Source organism: Equus przewalskii, chromosome 9 (genome assembly GCF_037783145.1).
Source record: "Equus przewalskii isolate Varuska chromosome 9, EquPr2, whole genome shotgun sequence".
Lineage (NCBI taxonomy): Eukaryota > Metazoa > Chordata > Mammalia > Perissodactyla > Equidae > Equus > Equus przewalskii.
The window spans coordinates 20,431,243-20,450,362 of NC_091839.1; the positions used below are offsets into that span (position 1 = coordinate 20,431,243).

Sequence of the window (19,120 nt, forward strand, 5' to 3'; positions counted from 1 at the left end):
TCCCCAACCACGCTATCTCTTTCTGGCACCAGCATAAGGGACAGAAATAAAGAATACTTGCTTACCTAGCTTCCCTTGCAGCACATAACATAGTTCTGATCAACGTGATGCAAATAGAAATCTGCTGGGGATCTGAAAATATTTTAAAAAATCATCCTATTGAGGTATAGTTTACATCAAATAAAAGGTATCCATTTTATCTAGGGTCCAATGAGTTTTGACAAACATGTGCACACACTTAATGACTACCCCAGTCAAACTATAGAATGCTTTTATCAGCCTTTTTTTTTTTTGAGCTAGTACAAAGAAATCAAATCGGTTTTTGTATGTCTCCTGGAACTCTCTTAAACTCACTCATAAAATCAAGTAGATTTTTTTTTTTGCAGATTCTTTGGGATTTTCTATGTAGACAATCATGTTATCTGTGAATAAGGACAGTTTTATTTCTTCCTTCTCAATATGTATGACATTTCTTTCCTTTTTTTTGAGGAAGATTAGCCCTGAGCTAACATCTGCTGCCAATCCTCCTCTTTTTGCTGAGGAAGGCTGGCCCTGAGCTAACATCCGTGCCCATCTTCCTCTACTTTATATGTGGGATGCCTGTCACAGCATGGCTTGCCACGTAGTGCCATGTCTGCACCTGGGATCCAAACTGGAGAACCCCGGGCTGCCAAAGCAGAACGTGCGCACTTAACTGCTGTGCCACCAGGCCAGCCCCTGGAGTATTATTGACAAAAACATTTCTAACTACAAACGCAATTTCTGTGATAGTATAAGGTTCTTCAGGCTATCTATTTTTTCTTGAATGAAATATGGTCATTTTTATCTTTCAAGGAATTGCATCCTAAGTTATCAAATTTGTTGGCATAAAGTTACTCATATATTACCTTACTATCGTTTAAATGTCTTTAGGATCTGTGGTTATAGCCACTCTTTCATTCCTGATATTTATAATTTGTGTCTTCTTTTTTCTCTTGATCAGTTTACTCAAGATTTATCAACTGAATGCTTTTTAAAGAACAAGCTTTTGATTTCATTGATTTTTATGTATTACTTCTGTTTTTAATTTTGTTGATTTCTACTTTTTACTACTTCTTTCCTTCTGCTTGCTTCAGGTTTATTTTCTTTTCTTTCAGTTTCTTAAAGTGGCAACTTACCATGGATTTGAGCCCTTGCTTCTTTTCTAATCTAAGCACTGCTTTAGTGACATCTCAAAACTTTCGATATATTGTGTTTTAAAGTATATTCAAATCTAATATTTTCTAATTTCTCTTGTGCTAGGGGTTGAATCGTGCCCCCAAGAAAAGATAATGCTGAAGCCCTATTCCCACATACTTGTGAATGTGACCTAATTTGAAACAGGGCCTTGCGCTGTACCTTTGCAATCAGGTTAAGGGTGGGCCCTAATGCAATACAATTGGTGTCCTTATAAGAAGAGGAAAATTTGGATGCAGAAACACACAAGAAGGTGGTAATTTGAAGACGAGGCAGAATGGGAGTGATGGATCTACGAGCCAAGGAAAACCAAGGATTGCCAGTCATCACCAGGATCCAGGAGGGAGGCACGGAATGTGCTCTCCCTTGGAGCCCTCAGAAAGAATCAACCCTGCCAACACCTTAATTTTGGACTTGCAGCCTCCAGAACCATAAGACAATACATTTCTGTTGTCTTAAGCCACTCAATTTGCAGAACTTTGTTATGGCAGCCCTAGAAAACTAAGACACCTTGTGATGTTATTTCTTTGATCCATTAGTTGCTTAGAAGTGCCTTGCTTAATTTCCAGATATTTGTTGTTTTTTTAGCTGTTATTAATTTCTAGTTTAATTCCATTGTGGTTAGAGAACATACTTCATATGATTTCAATTCTTTTAAATTTGTTGAGACTTGTTTTACAGCCCAGAATATGTTCTATGTTGGTAAGCGTTCCACAAACCCTTGAATGTGTATCCCACTACTGATGGGTGAAACATTCTCTAAATGTCACTTAAGTCAGTTTGGTTGATACTATTCTATATCTACACCAATTTTTTCATCTATTTGCTCAATTACTGAGAGGGGTGAGTTGCTGTGTCTAGTTCTCCTGTTAGTTAGCTTAGTTTTTTTTTTTTTTCCTTTTTCTCCCAAAGCCCCCTGGGGTACATAGTTGTGTCTTTTTAGTTGTGGGTCCTGCTAGTTGTGGCATGTGGGACGCTGCCTCAGTGTGGCCTGATGAGCGGGGCCATGTCTGCACCCAGGATCTGAACCTGTGAAACCCTGGGCCACCTAAGCAGAGCGCACCAACTTAACCACTCGGCCACCGGGCTGGCCCCTAGATTAGATTTTTAAAAAATTTTTGAAGTAAAAATTTTAGTTAGTAATTAATTCTCAGAATCTAATTGTTTCAGAGAATACACTGATTTATTTACAACCTCAAATTGAAGACTGAGAAGAGCCCTGGGGTGCCAGCCAGGGTTTTGCCAGTAACGCCCTTTAGGCAAGCGCTGTCCCCTCTCTGGTTTCCCCTCCTTTTCCTCATCCGTAAACCGAGAGGGTTTTTTGCCCAGTGTTTAACGGTCCTGCAGACTTTAACTCTGATCTCTTCCCAGCCTCAATGCCCTCCCAGGCCTTGGCGCACCCACGGGTCATCTCCACAGGCGACCTCCTTCCCCTCCCTCTAAACCATCATTTCCTTTTCCGAATTTACCCCTTCTTCTCGGGTTGCGACAGTTCCAGCCTGGCCCTTCCTCAGCACGTCTCCACCCGGCTGTTTCCTTGAAACTTAACGTTCTCCTCGATTTTTGCTGAGCGCATCAAGTGACGGGCTGGCTGACTTACTCCTATAGAAACAGTGACTGGAGAACTTACTGTCCAGAGGGACGACTCGGACCGGATTTAACGTCTCACGACCAGCCGGATGAACTGATGATCCCTGGAACAAGCGTATGCACCACGGCCGAGTGACTCACCGAGAAGCGATTACGGCAGAGGACGGTTAACTGACTGGCTGGCTCACAACCAGCTCAGGAGGCCGCCTGGGAGTCCCCGAGCCTCACCAAGGTCCCAAAAGCCAGAGGTCACACGAGGACAGAACGCCCGCCCGCTGCGAAACCCTGCCCCACAGGCGCTCCAAGGAGCATGCGCGAGTCCGTCGGAGCCAATCAGGGCCTGACGATGCGCGCGCGAGCTGCTGGGACCTCGGGCGGGGTTGGTTCTCGAACTCGTGGGTCACCAGAGCCTGAGCCAGTCCAGAGCAACCGTTACTATAAGGCTCCCTGGGCTCTTGCGGGGCCTCCCTGGCCCCCTCGGGAGAATCGTCTTTCTTGACCAGGCGTTTCTAGACCCCTGCTAGACCTCAAGACCCCGGGCTAATTAACCCAGTACTTGTGGGCAAACAGATGATGGGCAGATTGGAAGCCATTGATCAAGGAATAAAATGCCAAGTGCGCGACCCTCAGTAACCCCAGAGAATCAGAAGGCACCTTGGTACCCCCATTTCCTGTCCTGCAACCAAGGCACCATCATAGACAAAGCAAGACACACGAAGACCCAGCTCTTCATTCTCATGCCAAAAATCCATCCCTGAGCTACCCCAACCCATTTCCCATCCTCTGCCCCATTCCTCTTCTAGATCTCAATCTCTTCTCCCCGAGACCTACCCACCTTCCCTCTCCCCATCCTCGTACGCCTCTCCCTAATAGAGGATTTGTTTCTTTGATAGATTATCGAGGCTTCTACTCTCACCTCAGAAGCTCTGTGGCACAAGATTCTCACAGATAAGGGCCTGATGAATAGGAGTCCACTTTCCAAAATTACAAAGCACAAGACGAAATAGCCCTCTGTGAGTGAAGATAAAACTTCAGCTTCTCACCAGAGCCCCTGAGGTCCTGAAGGCTCTGGCCCCCTCGGGAGCTCGTCCCTCAGTCTGAGCTCCAGCCGCACAGACTTCCTCTGGGCTCTTGAACTCACCAGACCTTCCTCATCTCGGAGCCTAGAATCCTTTGTTCCCTCTAACTAGCTCCTAATAATCCCTTAGGTCTCAGCACAAATGTCGCTTTCTCAGAGAGGCCTTCTCTGACTCTCTAATCCAAACTAGGTGCCTCCTCTTATACTTTCTCAGTATTGCCTTTTTTAAAAAAAAAAAAGATTTTATTTTTCCTTTTTTTCCCCAAAGCCCCCTGGTACATAGTTGTGTATTTTTAGTTGTGGGTCCTTCTAGTTGTGGTCATTCCGTCCTTTTTATTCCTGGCACTCATCCACATTTTAAGCTGTAGTTTTGTATTTATTTCTTCGTTGTCTGTGTACCCACATAGATCATGAGCTCCGTGGAGGCAGGGCCTGTGTCTGGCTTGTTTGCCTCATTATCTGGCACATGGTGGATGCTCCTATTTATGTGGAATGTGTGAACGGCACACATACGTGTGAGGCTTATATAAACATCTTCCTCAATCACAGAATGCCCCCTCACTGGTGCTGGATGGAGAACTAGTGGATTAACTCACAAATAATGCCCCAGGGAAGAGATGAGCTTTTCCTCAACTGCTGAAAGTTCCCAGCATCTGGCTCCAGAAAGGAGGCTGTCATGCATTCTGAAGGGAATACTACACAGCTGGGGTCCATTCTCATGCCAGAATCTCACTCTTATTCCTTGCATGCTTGCCTTCTATTCCTTGCATGCCTGCTTTTCTGGCCAAGGAATATTGCAATAATCTTCTAACTAGGCTCTTTGCCTCCAGGCTTACCTCTTCTAAATACATCAATAACTGCTAGAATGTCCTTTCACTGTGTATGTGGTCACTCTACTTTGCTTCAAATCTTTCAACAGCTTATAATTCATTCAGTTATTTGACAAACATTTTTGAGAGCCTATTGTATTTTAGAAACCATTCTAGGTGCTGGTGATACAAGTAGAAAATAAGACAGACAAGATCCCCGTTCTTGTAGAACTCACAGTCTAAGGGAGTCAGGATAAGTTCCCACCAGATAAAGTTCCAAAGCCTTCTCTTGGCATTTAGGGCCCATCTTTGTGTCTTTTCTCTGCCTACAGCTCTGGATGACACTTTTCAATCACTCTTCACCCTGGTACACCTCAAGTGAGGATACTGAAGCTCAAAGTTGGGGGTGCGGAAGTCTTATTCAAAGACATCTAACCACTAAGCATTGAAGCTGGGATTCAATGCATATATGATGGCTCCAAAGCCTGGTGCTGCGGTATGTATATTCCAGGTACTGGGCACACAGTAGGGCTCAAAAGCTACTTCTTGATGGACCTATTTCCTAGCTTCACATTTATTTTTCCTTCCTTTGACACCATCTCAGGACGAGGCATATTTCTTCTGGCTAACTCAAACAACAGATCATAGAATTTGCTTCCAAAGGTTCCGAGACCAGGTCCAAGAGTAACCCTGTTCAGCGGAGAGCCGGTGTGAGGGACAGGTGGGGCTTGAGAGGGCTCTGCGAGCCGAGGAGACTCGGGGGGCTTCAGGTTTGTTACCGACTCCTGGGTTTCTGGGGTCTCTAAGGATTCTGTAGACTTTTGTAATTGCCGGGAGAGTGGGAACTCCAGGTATGAGTCAGGTATGAGGCTGCGTCAGCTCCAGTTTTTCTTGCTTTGCTGGAAGTTGAAGGTATTGGGTGCTGCAGAGCAAGGCAAAGAAAGAAGGATGTTGAAACAGGTCTATAGGTGAGATATCCAAATCTGAAAAAGGACAGAATTCTGTCCCTCCCTTTGAGCACAGAATTAAGGCAACGTGGAACAGGCAGTGGCTTCACCTCGCAATGCCACAGTTGGAGCCTGCAACCCTGTCTTCTCCCGCTGGTCGTCCCTGTGCATCCCCAGCACCAGGAGCCACCTGACTGTTCCCCAGACTCCCCTGGGAAGTTTCGCCTGACTTCTCCAGGTAGGTTCATTCCCTCCCTCCTCTAGGCAACCATAACCCCTGGCTCAGCCCCGTTACTGTGAGGGTGCCCTCCCCGCCAGCCTGGTTGCTCGAGGGCAGGGCCTGTGTCTGATCCATGTCTGAGACCCCAGCATTGCCCAGGGTGGAGACTTGGAATCCTGCAGGGAATGCTGGTGGAATTTGACAGGTGCGTGATTTACCCACAAAGGGACACCAGCTCCGAGCACAGGGTGTAGGGAGGGCAGCAGGGCCCTTCTGGTCTTAGAGAATCGTAAAGGGTAAACAACAGTGAGGCACAGTGACCTCAGGCACTGTCCCCTCCAAGCCTGCTGAGGATATGGAGTGTGGGGTAAATGAAGGGGTGACCTGGGCTTGGCCTGGTCTCCAAGCACTTCGGGCTGACTTGGGCCTGTGGCCCTTACAGACTGTGCTGATGGCAGCCGCCAAACACTCAGAGACCAAACCCTTTGGTTTCCGCTCTGATGCTACAACCCCCGAGGGATTCTTCCAAGCCTCTTCTCAATGGGGACTCAGTGTGTGGGTGTGTGTATACTTTGCTGATTCTAATTATCCTTTAGGTTATTTCTCTTAATTTTCTTTCCCTCTCTGGGACATAGCTTCATTATCTGTAAGATGATCTGCAAGCATATGTGGGCACTCGAGATGTCCTATAGGACTAAGGACGATAATTCCTTTAGACCCTGCATGTGCCTCTCCTCATGGGTGTTATTACCATTATCCCGATGGACTAGATTCGAAAAACAACAGGTACCCACCAATATCTGGCTCTTCGAAGATGGGGTGACTGTGGCTTTTTCTGGCTCCTCAGGCTTCAGAGACGTCTTGGGATCTTGGCATGCTCTGGCTTTAGGGCTCTTTTCTGGTTCGACTGCTGCAGTTTTCTTTGCCTGCTTCATTCTGACACGTTTCACTCTAAGGAAATGATCCTCCTGATCAGTTCTGGCTCTCCACCTCCCTGTACCCCTAAATGGGCTCTGGTCTTGATCAGAAGTTCTGGTTTAGAGCTCAACAACACTAAGAGCTTGCCGTGTTATCTAGGGCGAGCTACACAACTCTCTGGGAATTGGTTTCATACTCTGTACTAGGGGGACACCTTGCTTATCAGGCTGTGGGCTCAGATGAGGTCAGCTAGGGAAGGACTTTGCAACTGACAGGATTGTTGTTGGTCTTTATGTTCAGCTGACACTGAAAATAGCTTCCCAGTTTGCCTTGCCATCGGCTCCTCTTCTTTTTCATCCCCAATGGTCGGTCACTCCTGAGTCCCACCTCTCTGACTGACCCTCATCACTTGCCCCGGCTCAGGCCTCCTCGCTCTTGCCTTCTGGTCTGTGTCCTACCCCAAAGTCATGCTTTCCTTCCAAGCTTAGCACTCTTCCATGGCTCCCAACAGGATTAAGCCCAAGACATCTGGACTGGCCAGAGGCACCCCTGTCGAACTCTCTGGCCTGATCTCTGGCTACTCTGCTCTTCTCACTCTAGGCTTCTAGATAATACATTTAGCCAAGTTTCAAGAGTTTTTATGAACCAACACCAAAAACCTTTTCCACTTTTATTTTTAGTCATTAATGCCACTCTCAATGCACCTGACACCGCACAAAGCTATTGGAAATTCCTCAGAGGTGTCCCTAGGGCCTGCATATACTACTTTCCACCAAACAAATGAGGGCTCAGCTCTCTGGGCCCACTTCAGACAGCACCCTGGGGACTCTGCTGGTGTCCCCAGGGCTGTCGCTTCCTCTTTTGCTTTCTCGTTTATGAAATTCTCTGAAAGCCTGTGTCTTTGGGCCTGTTTTGTGGCCCAGCACAGTCCTGATGGTCCTGGATTGTGGTGATCTTGTTTGGTGCCTCTTCCCTTGCCAGACCCTGAGCTCCACAAGGGCAGGGGCCCTGTTTTTGCCCTCTCTGTGCCAGCATCACAGCTGGGGCCTGCGGGGAGCAGACTCTGGGACAGGCTTACGGGTGAATTTTGCCGCCGGTACTCACATGAGAGGGACGAGGCAGAGGGAGAGCAGTGCTACCACAATGGCTCCATAGACAACGCCCTCGATCAGCCCTTTCAGGAAAGCCTGGGCAACCAAAGAACTCCTTTCTGGAAGCAAAGGGCATGTGAGAAAAGCTCCTCTCCAAAGACCTTGGAATTGGAGCCAAAGCTCTGCTCCCTCCTCCATCCCAGTGCCCGTCCCCATCCCTTCATCACTGGGTCCCCTCCACCCTCACTTGACATCAGTAGAATGGTCAGAGCGTGGGTTCCATTTGGGTTCTTCCCCTCACAGAGAAGGCTCGTGCCCACTTCTGGCTGTTCAGTCAGATTGATGGTGCTGTTGATCCAGTGGCCAGTTATGGTGGAAGTCACCTGGATGCCGTCATCTGTGCTGTTCACACCTGTGGGAGCACCTCCTATCCACCACTGCACAGAGGGCCTGGGGATCCCATGGAAGAGACAGATGCACTTCAGAGTCTTCTCCAAGGAACAAGAGGAATAGAGCAGCCTGGGAGGTGCTGTGGGGAGGGAGGGTCAGGAGTCAGCAAGGCATCCTGACGTCCCTTCTCCACTTCCTCCAGGACCAGCCTTCTCCTTAATCCTTATTCACAAGGAGCTTTGGAAAGACTTTCTGGAAGCTGAGAGGAGTTGAGCCTCACAGATCAGTTTCCCTTCATCCTCTCTCCTTATCTGGGCTGAACCTGAACACGTCACCTTCTAGACTGATGGCAAGGGAACCGTCTGAGGATCCACATTATCTATGATCCCTTATCTACCCCCTCAGGCTAGACTCTCAAGCCTGGGCTCCTACTTCCTCTCTCTTCCTCCCACTGCCAGCACTCCCCTTGGGCTCTGCCCCTTCCCAGCTCCATCCGTGATCAGTTTCTCCCTCCATCGCTTACTGTCTGCAAGTTACTTTCCCTCTCTTTGCTCTTTCCTAGTCTGGAAAATAGGCACATTCACTGAACCTGTGTCATACTATCATTGCATTGAATGCCCTCAGGTTTGCAGTATTCCTAGCTCAGTGCACGGTCAAGTATTACCCATTCAATAAACAGAATGCCTTTCTAGATTTTTTTCTTCCCAATCCCAAGTGGCCTTTGATTGATCATTCATCCTAAGTAGAGACTGCGAGGCCATTTTCTGGGTAAGAACATTTGGAACTTTCTCGTTGTACAAAGAATAGGTGGGACATGTTGTCCATCTGGTGAATATCACGGATTACTAAGGAACAGACCTTCAAGGTCTCTAATAGTAAGGAATTGGTCCTTAGTGTTTTAAAGTACTTTTTTTATTGGAGTTGTTTGAGGTTACTGGTACAAAGGGGTAATTTCCCCCTGAACAGTAGCCCTTGATCTTGGTCTTTTTATCAGGGTCACCTGGAGTGGCGGATGAGGAATTTGCAGGGGACCGTGATGCACAGCCTCTCCTCCACTTCCGTCCTCTGGATTATTTACTTTTACCATCTGGGAAAGCACGCCCGCGGAGAGTGACCGACAGGCGCTGAAACCCTGACAAACCTTGGAGCCTCCAGCGTGTGCTGGTGATATCTGAAACAGCTCCCGTGCCCTCATACCTTCACGCCACCCTGACTGAGCTCCCACCCGCACCCCAACTCCACTCCCTGGCCCAGTCTGCTATTTTCCCCAGACACCCCCAGCCCTGCCAGAACCTGGCACACCAATGTCTAATTCATATTGGTTATTTGGTACCCTACACCCTTATGTTCTCTCTTCAGACCCCCACAGCCCAACCCACGCCTGGCCCTGGAGCCTCGGCCTCCTCAGACACCTCGAGCCCTGCTTCCCATCCCACTCACTCGGCAGTGGCCGTGGCAGCCCCATCTGCAGCAGCAGTGGTTCTCAGGAACAGGAGGGGCCCAGGGCCTTTGCCACGGCTGGCTCTGTGGTTCAGAAGAGATGAGATGATGAGTAACTGAAGGAGGCCATGGGGGTGGGGAGAACAGAAGGTCTTCTAGCAAGCCAGGGGCTTCAGTCTCTTTGGTCATCCTGAAGCCCTGTTCACCCTGAGAAGCGGGAATTTCCTGGGACGAGATGCTCAAGAGCGTCGAGGGCCCGCCATCCCTGTGAAGCCCCAATGTCATGTCTCCTTTCTTCTCTCTCCTCTAGTCTTTCACTCCCAGTCTCAGGCCCCTTGCAAGGGACTCACTGACCAGGTCCTTTGGGTTCTCTGTCAAAGCTCATGGGATCCACGGAAGGGTTGTGTACCACAGAGAGACAGCATCAGGTCTGGGTTTTCACATACCCCATTGGGGCCCACAGGAGAGATGGCCTGGACGGGGAGTGCCTGCAGCCCAGGGGCCAGGGACAAGACCGGTGTGTGGTCCAGGATGAACGACATGCTTGAGTTGGCACATGGGCTGCGAGGGATGGAGGGGCAGGACCAATTTAACAGATCTTTGGGAGAACAAAAATGGACAGGAATTCCTACTGCTGACAGGAAAAGTTCCCAACTTCCTTGCTTTGCAAAGGAGGTTCCGCACAATTTTGCCTCACCCTTGCCTCGTATCCCCCGTGCCTTTGCCGATATTTTCCATGCCGAAGGGAAAATGCTGCCCTTTCTAGATTTTGCTCTAACCACACCTCTCCTGTCACTCAGGGGATTCCCCCTCTCACAGCTTGTCATCTTGCGACTCCCCTCTGCCCACATTCCAATCCTACTTCAATTTCAAAGCTGAGTTCAATGCCACTTCCTACATGCAGCCTTTCCTGATCTCCCTACCCAGTCAGAAGTGGGTAACTGCTCCCCTCCCAGAGTTAAAGGCATTTTATTTGTTCTTTTCTGGGGAAATAACCATTTTTTTCCCCCATAGAGTTATTTGTTTCTGTCCAAGCGCCAGACATCAGTCGTTACCTGTCCTGCACTCCATTACTAACGTATCCAAGTTTGTTTATGGGCACAACGTTGCGGACTAAAGCACGCCTTTGTCTAGCTTCCTATGCAGTTAAGGGCAACCATGTGACCTTGTTTTAGTGGAAGTGAGCAGGGGATTCCTGGGAACGTCTTGCTTTCCTGATGTTGTCCTTTCCTTCTTCCTCATCACTTCCATCTCCCTTCTCCCTAGACTATGGATGTGACACTGGAGGTGGAGCAGCCTTTTGGCAACCATGAGGTAAACCATGAGGATGAAAGACACTCACGAGGATGCTGTAGCACAACAATTCAAGGAGCCTGGTTCCCTGATGGCCTGTGGAGCTGCTCCACCTACCCTGCACAGCCTACCTCTGTACATCTCCTTACATGACGAAAATAAACTCTCACTTGGTTAAGTCACTTTAGTTGGGAAACTAATGAAATAATCTTACCAGAGACTCTGCTTGAGAGTGAGCTCTTTAAGGGAAGGCCCTACATCAAACAGACCTTTGTGTCCCCTGCAGAGCTTGGAATGACCTTGTTTGATAAATACTTACTGATAAAATGTTCAAATGTCAGCCTCACCTTTCTTGAAATGATCTTCCTTCTACTATTTTCTTTTTGAAAAGCATTGACTTAAGAGCAGAAGCCCCGGCAAACCCAGCACAGATTATGTAAGCTGTCACTGATTCACTGGAGGACCATAGACAATCCTTTTCCTCTCTGGGCTACGGGTCCCTCATCTCTGCATCAATGTTTGGGAAAAAAGCAGGATGAAAGGGTGTGCTCTCAGTCTATAATATTTTGTAGCAGACACTGCTGGCTGTCAGACCTAACAGGTATCCCATTACCATTATCCCTCTTGCCTCCACTACAGAGCCTGCAAATAACAAATATTAATGTTCCCAGATACCCTTACATGTCCTGGTGGTCAGGTGACGCAATTGTGATCAAAGAATCATCAGTATACTTTAAAAAATAACTTTTCAACCGTATCGATATTTTACTGTTCAAAAAGTCCAATTAAACCTAGAAGTGGAAAAAAAAAGGCAAACCCTAAAGTTGAACAAAAACAGAACTGAGTGAAAAAATGAAAATAATGATAACATAACCACTCTGGAAAAATACCCATTTCAAGTAACCTCTGAACACAGTGCTCTGACTCTACTGTCTTAAGGGAGACATACTCGAGGGACAAAGAAAACTTCATCTTCACTAGTACGTTTACTATCAGTAACATTGGTATTGTAATTTTGAAACTATGTTTTAAAGATTTTCACAGTAAGGAAAAAGACAAAAAGTATAAAATATAGTAATTTACGGAAAGGAAGTAGAGTTTAATTTTAATTGGCAATATAAATAGAAACCCTTGGTTTAGAAAACGAATTCTATTTCCGTATTCTGTTCACAGAAAGAACCTAGAAGCCGTGACCCACCAATGTCCACAGCAATAAACACAGCTCACACCTACATCTTGGTTTCTAACTAATATTCATGAGTGTGCTGGGGCCCGAGTAAACCAGCTTGTAAGAGCTAATTATTAAATTTTCAAGAATGCTGCAGCCATTATTAAAAATTAAATTATATAAACCTTTAAAGTTATATTAAAAACAAAGTTTATAATTACTTAAAACTGATTACTTCCTAATTTTTCTGAATACATTTTACTGTTATCTATGTTCTTGAGGTTATTTACATCTTTTGTATCCAGATGATGGAAATACTACAGAATGCTGTTCTACTGTGTCTCTTCCTAGCTTGAAATTGACTATGGTGAGAGTATTTACAAAGTGGAAGTTGGCAATACTCCAATTCAGGGCTTTATTTTTCCCTGTGGAGATCTGGTTATTAAATATTTACCAGTACACCAAAACTAATATTTCCCACTCAAAGGAACCCATTCATCTCGGAACTGCCCATCCATAAGCCAAGCCCCTCTTTGTTGGTCAATTGGGAGCTATTCATTGGCACCACCCATTCACTGGCAATAGGACCTGGCAGCTCCTCAGGTGGTCCCAAAGTTGGTGGTGGTGGGAAACAGGCCACCTGCTCATGAATACGATGAGCATCTCCTCGAATTCCTGTGGTAGCATGCTCATCTATAAACCATTTCCATTTTATTATAGAACTCTTCTGGGCATGGCCTTCTTTATTAGCGTGTTTGCCCAACATTACCAAAGACGTCATGAGGATTTCAGGTTTCAGGGTATTTCATGTCCTTCCGTCATAGGGGCCATTTCAATTAAAGCCCAATAACCAGCTAATTGTCTCTCTATTGGAAATTTTCTGCTTAAAAATCCCATTGGTCGCCACTGGGTGATGCTCACTGGCTTTGCCAAAAGCTCCAGTCTGCAGAAGGATCCCAAGACTTTTTTCCAGTAGTTTTACAGATAGGGCTGGGAATATTCCCAGAGACAGAATATGTGTCTTCCCAAATCCAAACAAACCAATCCAACACTGGGCTTCTAGCACATTTTTTCGACCAGATATCCTGTACTTTGCAAGTTTACAACCTTCGTGGGCTTGGGCAATCTTATTGGGTCCCAATTAGCATGTCCAATCAATAATGATTGAAGGGGGGATTTATGTGCCTCCTGTTTCATAATATTAGGAAGGGGAGATGTTCCACAGTCAGACACACTATCTATTTACATTCAGGTAAAGGAGGAGACATGATGACCTCACATACAATCTGTTCCAACATTTTCATCCAAACCTTCACCTTAATCCTGTCAATCTTTGCATTCCCATATCTTCCCAATCTAACTATAACCCCCCTTAGGTATCACCAACAGGTTTTAGAATCACAATGCATGGGCTCCCATGTTAAGGAGTCCTAGAAACATCTCTTCCCCTGACCATTTTACCACTAAAGTGCATATGGCTTTGAGTCCCCAGCTAGGAATGGGGCCAAGGAACCCAGGCCCTTTTATGGATCTTTATTGTGATTAGATTAAGGGATATCATCTCAGGCGATTTGAAGTCAGGTTTCTCACTGTCGTATTTGCCTTCTGGCTTTTTAAAATTCCTCTAAACTAGGGTAAAGAGGCCAAATTCAAGGTAGCAGTTATCTCTAGGTTTGAGTGGGAGATTATTTGGGGAAGGGGTACACAGGGGTAGTGTTTTAAATTTTAAGCTGGGTGGCAGGTACATGCTCTTATTGTACCATTTTTATATCTTTATGTCTGAATTATTTCATAATATTTAAATGAAATTTGATCATTTGTCATTTATGTAAAAACTTTATATATGTGTATCACATGTAAATATATATGCTCATATATAATAGTTATATGTTAATATATATATATATATAACACACAGATGAATAAAACAAAGGTCTGGAAAGATCCACAAGAAGATAGTACCAGTACTTAGGGAAAAAGATAAATTAAGATTTTCATTTTTTATTCCATACCTGTTGGTATTGTTTGATGTATAAATTAATATTCGTGTATTACATTGGTGAATAAATTCTTTTTGTAAAGGTGGATTAGTAAAAGAAAACAAAGAAAGGACTACATAATTAGGCCATAATAAAATTTCTTAAATCTTTAACTCAAACTAATATTTATTTATTGTTTGCTATATGCCTGTCAATTCCATACATCTCATTTTTATTCCCCCCAAGAACCTGAGAGACTGAATATATAAACAGACAATGGCCGGACCATATATGACCCTCAAGCCTCAACTCTATGACGTACATGACTCTGATCCTCACTTGGCAGCAACCAGTCCAAGAAGCCAAACCACGACCTCTGCAGCAATTGGCCCAGAACAGTCAGAACTTGATAAATGGGTACCAGCTTCCCTAATTATTGCCCCTGCTTCCAGCTCAGAATCAATGAAGTAAAGACAAGTATGTCCCCCAGTCCAATCACTTAAGATGTCCCCACTTCTAATTAGCCAACCTCCAGCTTCCCCATGCCCGCAGTCTCCGATCAGACACTGTCTGAAGCTCCTTCTCTTTTTCTCACTGTAAAGATTTCCCACTCCCCTGCCTGCCTTTGAGTCTTTGCCGAATGCAAGTGATGGTGGCTGACTCTTGCTATAGCATGCACTGAATAAATAACCTGCCTGTTCTCAAACAGGTGGTCTTCGTTTATTTCCACAAGAACTGTGGAATTAAGTCTTAAGATTTCCTCTTTATAGCGGAGGAAACTGAAGCTCAGAGAAATAAGTGATTTTCCCAGGATCGTTGAGAAAGTATAGTTAGAGGTGAATTCAAAACTCAGGTTCTTCTTTCTCCACACCAACTTTCAAGAGAGTAGAAGTTTTATAAGCTACTCCCATTCTCTGAGGATAGGCAATACAGTAAGAGTAAAATTAATATTAGAAGTTTAAACCCCCTTGCCCTCATCTCAGAAAAAGGAAAAAGTCAATCACCTAAAACTTAGGAAACACGTCTCTAAATCAAATAAAATCACGCTCAGGGAGAAACCAAGAGTCAAAATTTGAAGTCCTCTTTGTCTACTCTCTTTTCTCTTGTGTCCCACATCCAATCTGTCAGAAAATCCTGTTGGCACTGCTTTCAAAATATATTCAAAATCTCACCACTACTAATCACCTCCACTGCGACCACCCCGGCCCACGCCACCACGCTGTCACCCAGAAGGCTGTAGTAAGCTTGTCACTGGCCTCGCTGCTTTACCTTCCTCCCTCAGCATTCTATTCCCCACGTAGCAGCCAGAAGGATTCTATCAACACCTCATAAGATCCTGCCCCTTCTCTGCTCGAAACTCTCCAATGGCTCTCATCTCAGAGTAAAAGCCCAAGTTGCGCACAACATGGCCCTGTCCCTTTATCTCTCCGGTCTCACCTCCTGCCACCCTATAGAGGCTCGCCACTACAAAGAGCAGTCTGCTTCGCTAACGAGTCTCTCTCGAAGCACATTCCTGCACACAGATGGCCAACAGGCACATGGAAAGATGTTCACCATCACTGATGATTAGGGAAACGCAAAGCAAAACTAGAATGAAACATCACCTCACTCCCACGCCAGGAACTGTTTCAGGGATAAGACAGAAAACAAGAATGACACAATCCCTGTCCTCATTCTAGCATGGAGGCTGGAACATAGTCTCCAACAAATACCACTGGTAAAAGAACAGTTTCTGATTGGGAGTTGCGTTTTAGCCTTGGTTCTGCTGGTAACCACATTTTTTATAATTAATTTTTTTATTGAGAAATAATTGACATGCCATAAAATTCACTCTTTTTTAAAGAGTACAGGAGTTTTCAGTATATTTGCAAAGATGTACGTACAACCATCACCATTACCCAATTCCAGAACATTTTCATCACTCTCAAAAGAAACCCAGTATCCATTAAAATTCACTCCATCTCCCCTAACTCCTATTCTCTTCCCCATCCCCTGTCTTAGGCAACCATTAACCTGCTTTCCTCAGCCTCTGTCCCAGGGGCTCCAAGACGCTCTGGGTCCCCGGCACGCCCCTGCCCGGGATGCTCTCGATCCTCCCCACGCCCCCGCCCGAGATGCTCTCGGTCCTCCCCACGCCTCCGCTGGTACGCTCTGGGTCCTCGGCACGCCTCGCCCCGGGACGCTCTCGGTCCTCCGCACGCCCCCACCCGGGATGCTCTCGGTCCTCCGCACGCCCCAACCCGGGACGCTCTCGGTCCTCCCCACGCCCCCGCCCCAGGATGCTCTCCGTCCTCCGCACGCCCCCACCCGGGACGCTCTCGGTCCTCCGCACGCCCCCGCCCCGGGACGCTCTCCGTCCTCCGCACGCCCCCACCCGGGACGCTCTCGGTCCTCCGCACGCCCCCACCCGGGACGCTCTCGGTCCTCCGCACGCCCCCGCCCCGGGACGCTCTCCGTCCTCCGCACGCCCCCACCCGGGACGCTCTCGGTCCTCCGCACGCCCCCGCCCAGGGACGCTCTCCGTCCTCCGCACGCCCCCGTCCGGGACGGTCTCGGTCCTCCGCACGCCTCGGCCCTCCTGCTCCCTGTTTCCCTCAGCAGAGCCGAAGGGCCGCGAAGGGCTCCCCGCCTCGCTGGGAAGGGCGGCCTCCGGGGTGGCTGCCCTACTTCAGCCGACCGACTGGAAAGCGGGTTTCCTGGGGACACCAAGGACTCGCAGTGAGACAGGCGGACACGTGGGATGACTGTGCGACGGACGACGGTGCCTTCACGGGGATTAACCACCTAAGAAGGTGACTGAAGGCGCCTGACTAACCGACGCGCAGGGCGGGTGATGGGTGGACCAGGGGGACTGACCTGACCAGGATGACACACTGCTTGGTGGTCTTAGGCCGGTGACCCCCGGCTGCCCTTCAGGCGCACCGGTGACCCCCTTGGTGACCGCCTGACGAATACAGGAGGGGCCCCCGGTGGGCTGACGGTCTGGTCGTGGACCGGCCGTCAGGGAGCCTCGCCTCCGAATGACCGAGAAGCGGCCTCGGTCCGACTGGGCCTCTCAGGCACGAGGGCCGCCCTGGCGCCCAACGGCCCTCGTGATTGTCTGCCGCCCCAGCTCGCGCTCACTGACCGACTGCCTGACTGACAGAAGCCCCGCTTTCAGGAAGCGCAGTCCGGGCAGGCCCAACACCGGTCCCGCACTCAGCCACGGCCAGGAGAGCCAATAGGCCCCTCGCGGCCCGGGAGACGAGCCACCGCCCGTCTGTGGTGGCCCCGGAAAGACGGTGCGACGGGGCACAGAAGTCGCCCTGGGTCCAGCCTGCGTGCCTTGCGTCGTGCGCGTCTATCTCGCAGCCAATGAGTGGCTACAAAGGCCTATTCTGCAGCCAATCAGCAGCTGCAAGGGCCTATTCTGCAGCCAATCAGCACCTGCATAAGCTATTACTCTGCAGCCAATCAGTGAGGCAGATGAAGCTTTCCGCTTCTTGAGGGCTTGAGCCAGTCATAGCAGTGGGCGATGCCATGGAAATTTGGGCGCCAATTTTCTTCTCGGAGAGGCCATTCTTCACTATGTTAATGAAAACCACTCCTCGCTTTGACTCCAATGGCTCCATTCCTCATGATTAACCCTGTTTTATTTTTCTTACGCTGTGGTCATTAAACGCTTCCCTACCCATTAAACATGTACAAGCCACTTACTACTTCTAAATTACATTCTTGCTGATGGTTTGGCTACCCAACTCGAATGTAAGCTCACTTTGGGCAGGGTTGTTTTGGTTTTTTTTTCACTGCTATTTCCTGTAGTCCTGAAATAGTGAGGGTTCTTTGTATTCATGAATAAATATTCATTTAATCGTGGACAGTCGGAGGGGGCAGGGCCTCAGAGTTTCATGTAGGCATATGTTTAGCTTTTTCAGATCCCGCCAAAGACTTTCCAAAGTGGATGAACCCGTTTACACTTCCACCAGCAACATATGTGAGTCCAAGATGCTCCACATCCTTGCGAACACGTGATAGCAACTAATCTTTAATTTTAGCTATTCTGGTGTTTGTGTGGTGGTATCTCATTGTGGTTTTAATTTGCATTCCCCTGAGTTGGTAACGTTATTGTCATATTCTTATTAACCATTTGGAAATACTTTTTTTTGGTGAAGTGCCCATGTAAACTCTTTTTATTTATTAAAATTTGGTTGGTGGGTTTTTTTAAACTGTTTCGAAGCAGTTATTTGTATATTCTGGATATTTATATCATATATAGACACCTAACAGATATCTTCTTCAAGGCTTTGCCTGCTTTTCACTCTCTTAATGGTATTTATGATTAAGAGAAGTTCTTAATTTCAGTGAAACTCAATTTATCATTTTAAAAATTTTATGGTTAGTGATATTTCTGTCCTGTTTAAGAATTATTCGGCACAGGGCCAGCCCAGTGGCGCAGCGGTTAAGTTCGAACGCTCCACTTTTCAGTGGCCCCAGGGTTCACCAGTTCGGATCCTGGGTGCAGACATGGCACCGCTTGGCAAAAGCCATGCTGTGGTAGGCACCCCACATATAAAGTAGAGGAAGATGGGCACGGATGTTAGCTCAGGGCCAGCCTTCCTCAGCAAAAAGAGGAGGATTGGCAGTAGTTAGCTCAGGGCTAATCTTTCTCAAAAAAAAAAAAAAATTGTCGGAATAGAGGGCGATTCTAAGTTTTGTTATCAAACTCTTCCTTTATCTTGCCAATATCGGACTCAGATGTTTTCCCATACTTTTCTAGTCCTACCTACTTGTTCTACTCCATTGTTTGGGCGAGACTTAATGAAAAAATTAGGAATCCACTTTATTCTAACACGTGAGGAGGACAGCTTATTTGCGGATCTCTCTCCAAGCTCTGTTGTTTCCCAGATGCTCTCTAATATTCCACCCCATATATGGGAAGCAGTTGATCCCCAGGTTTGGGACTGCTCCCTTCCAGGAAGAGCTATAATGGCACAGCCAGTCTC

At 47.2% G+C, this 19,120-nt stretch overlaps 2 protein-coding genes and 1 long non-coding RNA gene across 19 annotated transcripts in view; 1 reads left to right on the forward strand and 2 right to left on the reverse strand.

Annotated features, from left to right (window-relative positions):
• Positions 1–3,130, reverse strand: part of LOC103558386 (SIGLEC family-like protein 1) — a 16,808-nt gene extending 13,678 nt beyond the window's left edge. For 2 of the 14 annotated variants that reach the window (XM_070633337.1, XM_070633333.1), the window contains exons 1-2: positions 2,947–3,103; positions 66–132 (exon numbers count right to left, since the gene is read on the reverse strand). The gene's annotated coding sequence lies outside the window, so the exon portion shown is untranslated. Of the gene's footprint in view, positions 1–65; positions 133–2,684 lie in introns of all 14 variants that reach the window. The other 12 variants (XM_008531352.2, XM_008531348.2, XM_070633328.1 and 9 more) reach the window with 12 other exon arrangements.
• On the reverse strand, positions 3,128–17,480 carry SIGLECL1 (SIGLEC family like 1). 3 transcript variants are annotated; one of them, XM_008531345.2, is made up of 6 exons: positions 16,995–17,480; positions 9,699–9,782; positions 8,116–8,397; positions 7,882–7,987; positions 6,654–6,810; positions 3,128–5,614 (listed from the first exon to the last, which is right to left on the reverse strand). In XM_008531345.2, the coding sequence occupies exons 2-6, from the start codon at positions 9,721–9,723 to the stop codon at positions 5,495–5,497; spliced, it is 690 nt and encodes a 229-aa protein (XP_008529567.1). In that variant the 5' UTR covers positions 9,724–9,782; positions 16,995–17,480; the 3' UTR covers positions 3,128–5,494. The 3 variants fall into 3 exon arrangements, with proteins under 3 accessions (XP_008529567.1, XP_008529569.1, XP_070489427.1); XM_008531347.2 differs by having other exon boundaries at positions 4,100–5,614; positions 17,266–17,480; XM_070633326.1 differs by lacking the exon at positions 9,699–9,782 and having other exon boundaries at positions 4,100–5,614; positions 16,995–17,418.
• On the forward strand, positions 5,025–11,173 carry LOC139085523 (uncharacterized). Of its 2 annotated transcripts, XR_011543876.1 has the most exons (4): positions 5,716–5,877; positions 9,253–10,126; positions 10,713–10,843; positions 10,965–11,173. It is a non-coding gene; the product is annotated as an uncharacterized lncRNA (long non-coding RNA). The 2 variants fall into 2 exon arrangements; XR_011543875.1 differs by lacking the exon at positions 10,713–10,843 and having other exon boundaries at positions 5,025–5,877.
• Positions 17,481–19,120: the final 1,640 nt, after the last annotated feature.

Bases quoted from the DNA above. Each gene is read 5' to 3' on its own strand.
- SIGLECL1 (XM_008531345.2), bottom strand. From the start codon at position 9,723: ATGGGGCTGCCACGGCCACTGCCGA. The intron at 7,988-8,115 runs GTGAGGGTGGAG...CTTTGCTTCCAG, and splicing joins GACCATTCTACTGATGTCAA to AAAGGAGTTCTTTGGTTGCC. The intron at 6,811-7,881 runs GTGAGTACCGGC...TCATTTCCTTAG, and splicing joins CTCTGCCTCGTCCCTCTCAT to AGTGAAACGTGTCAGAATGA.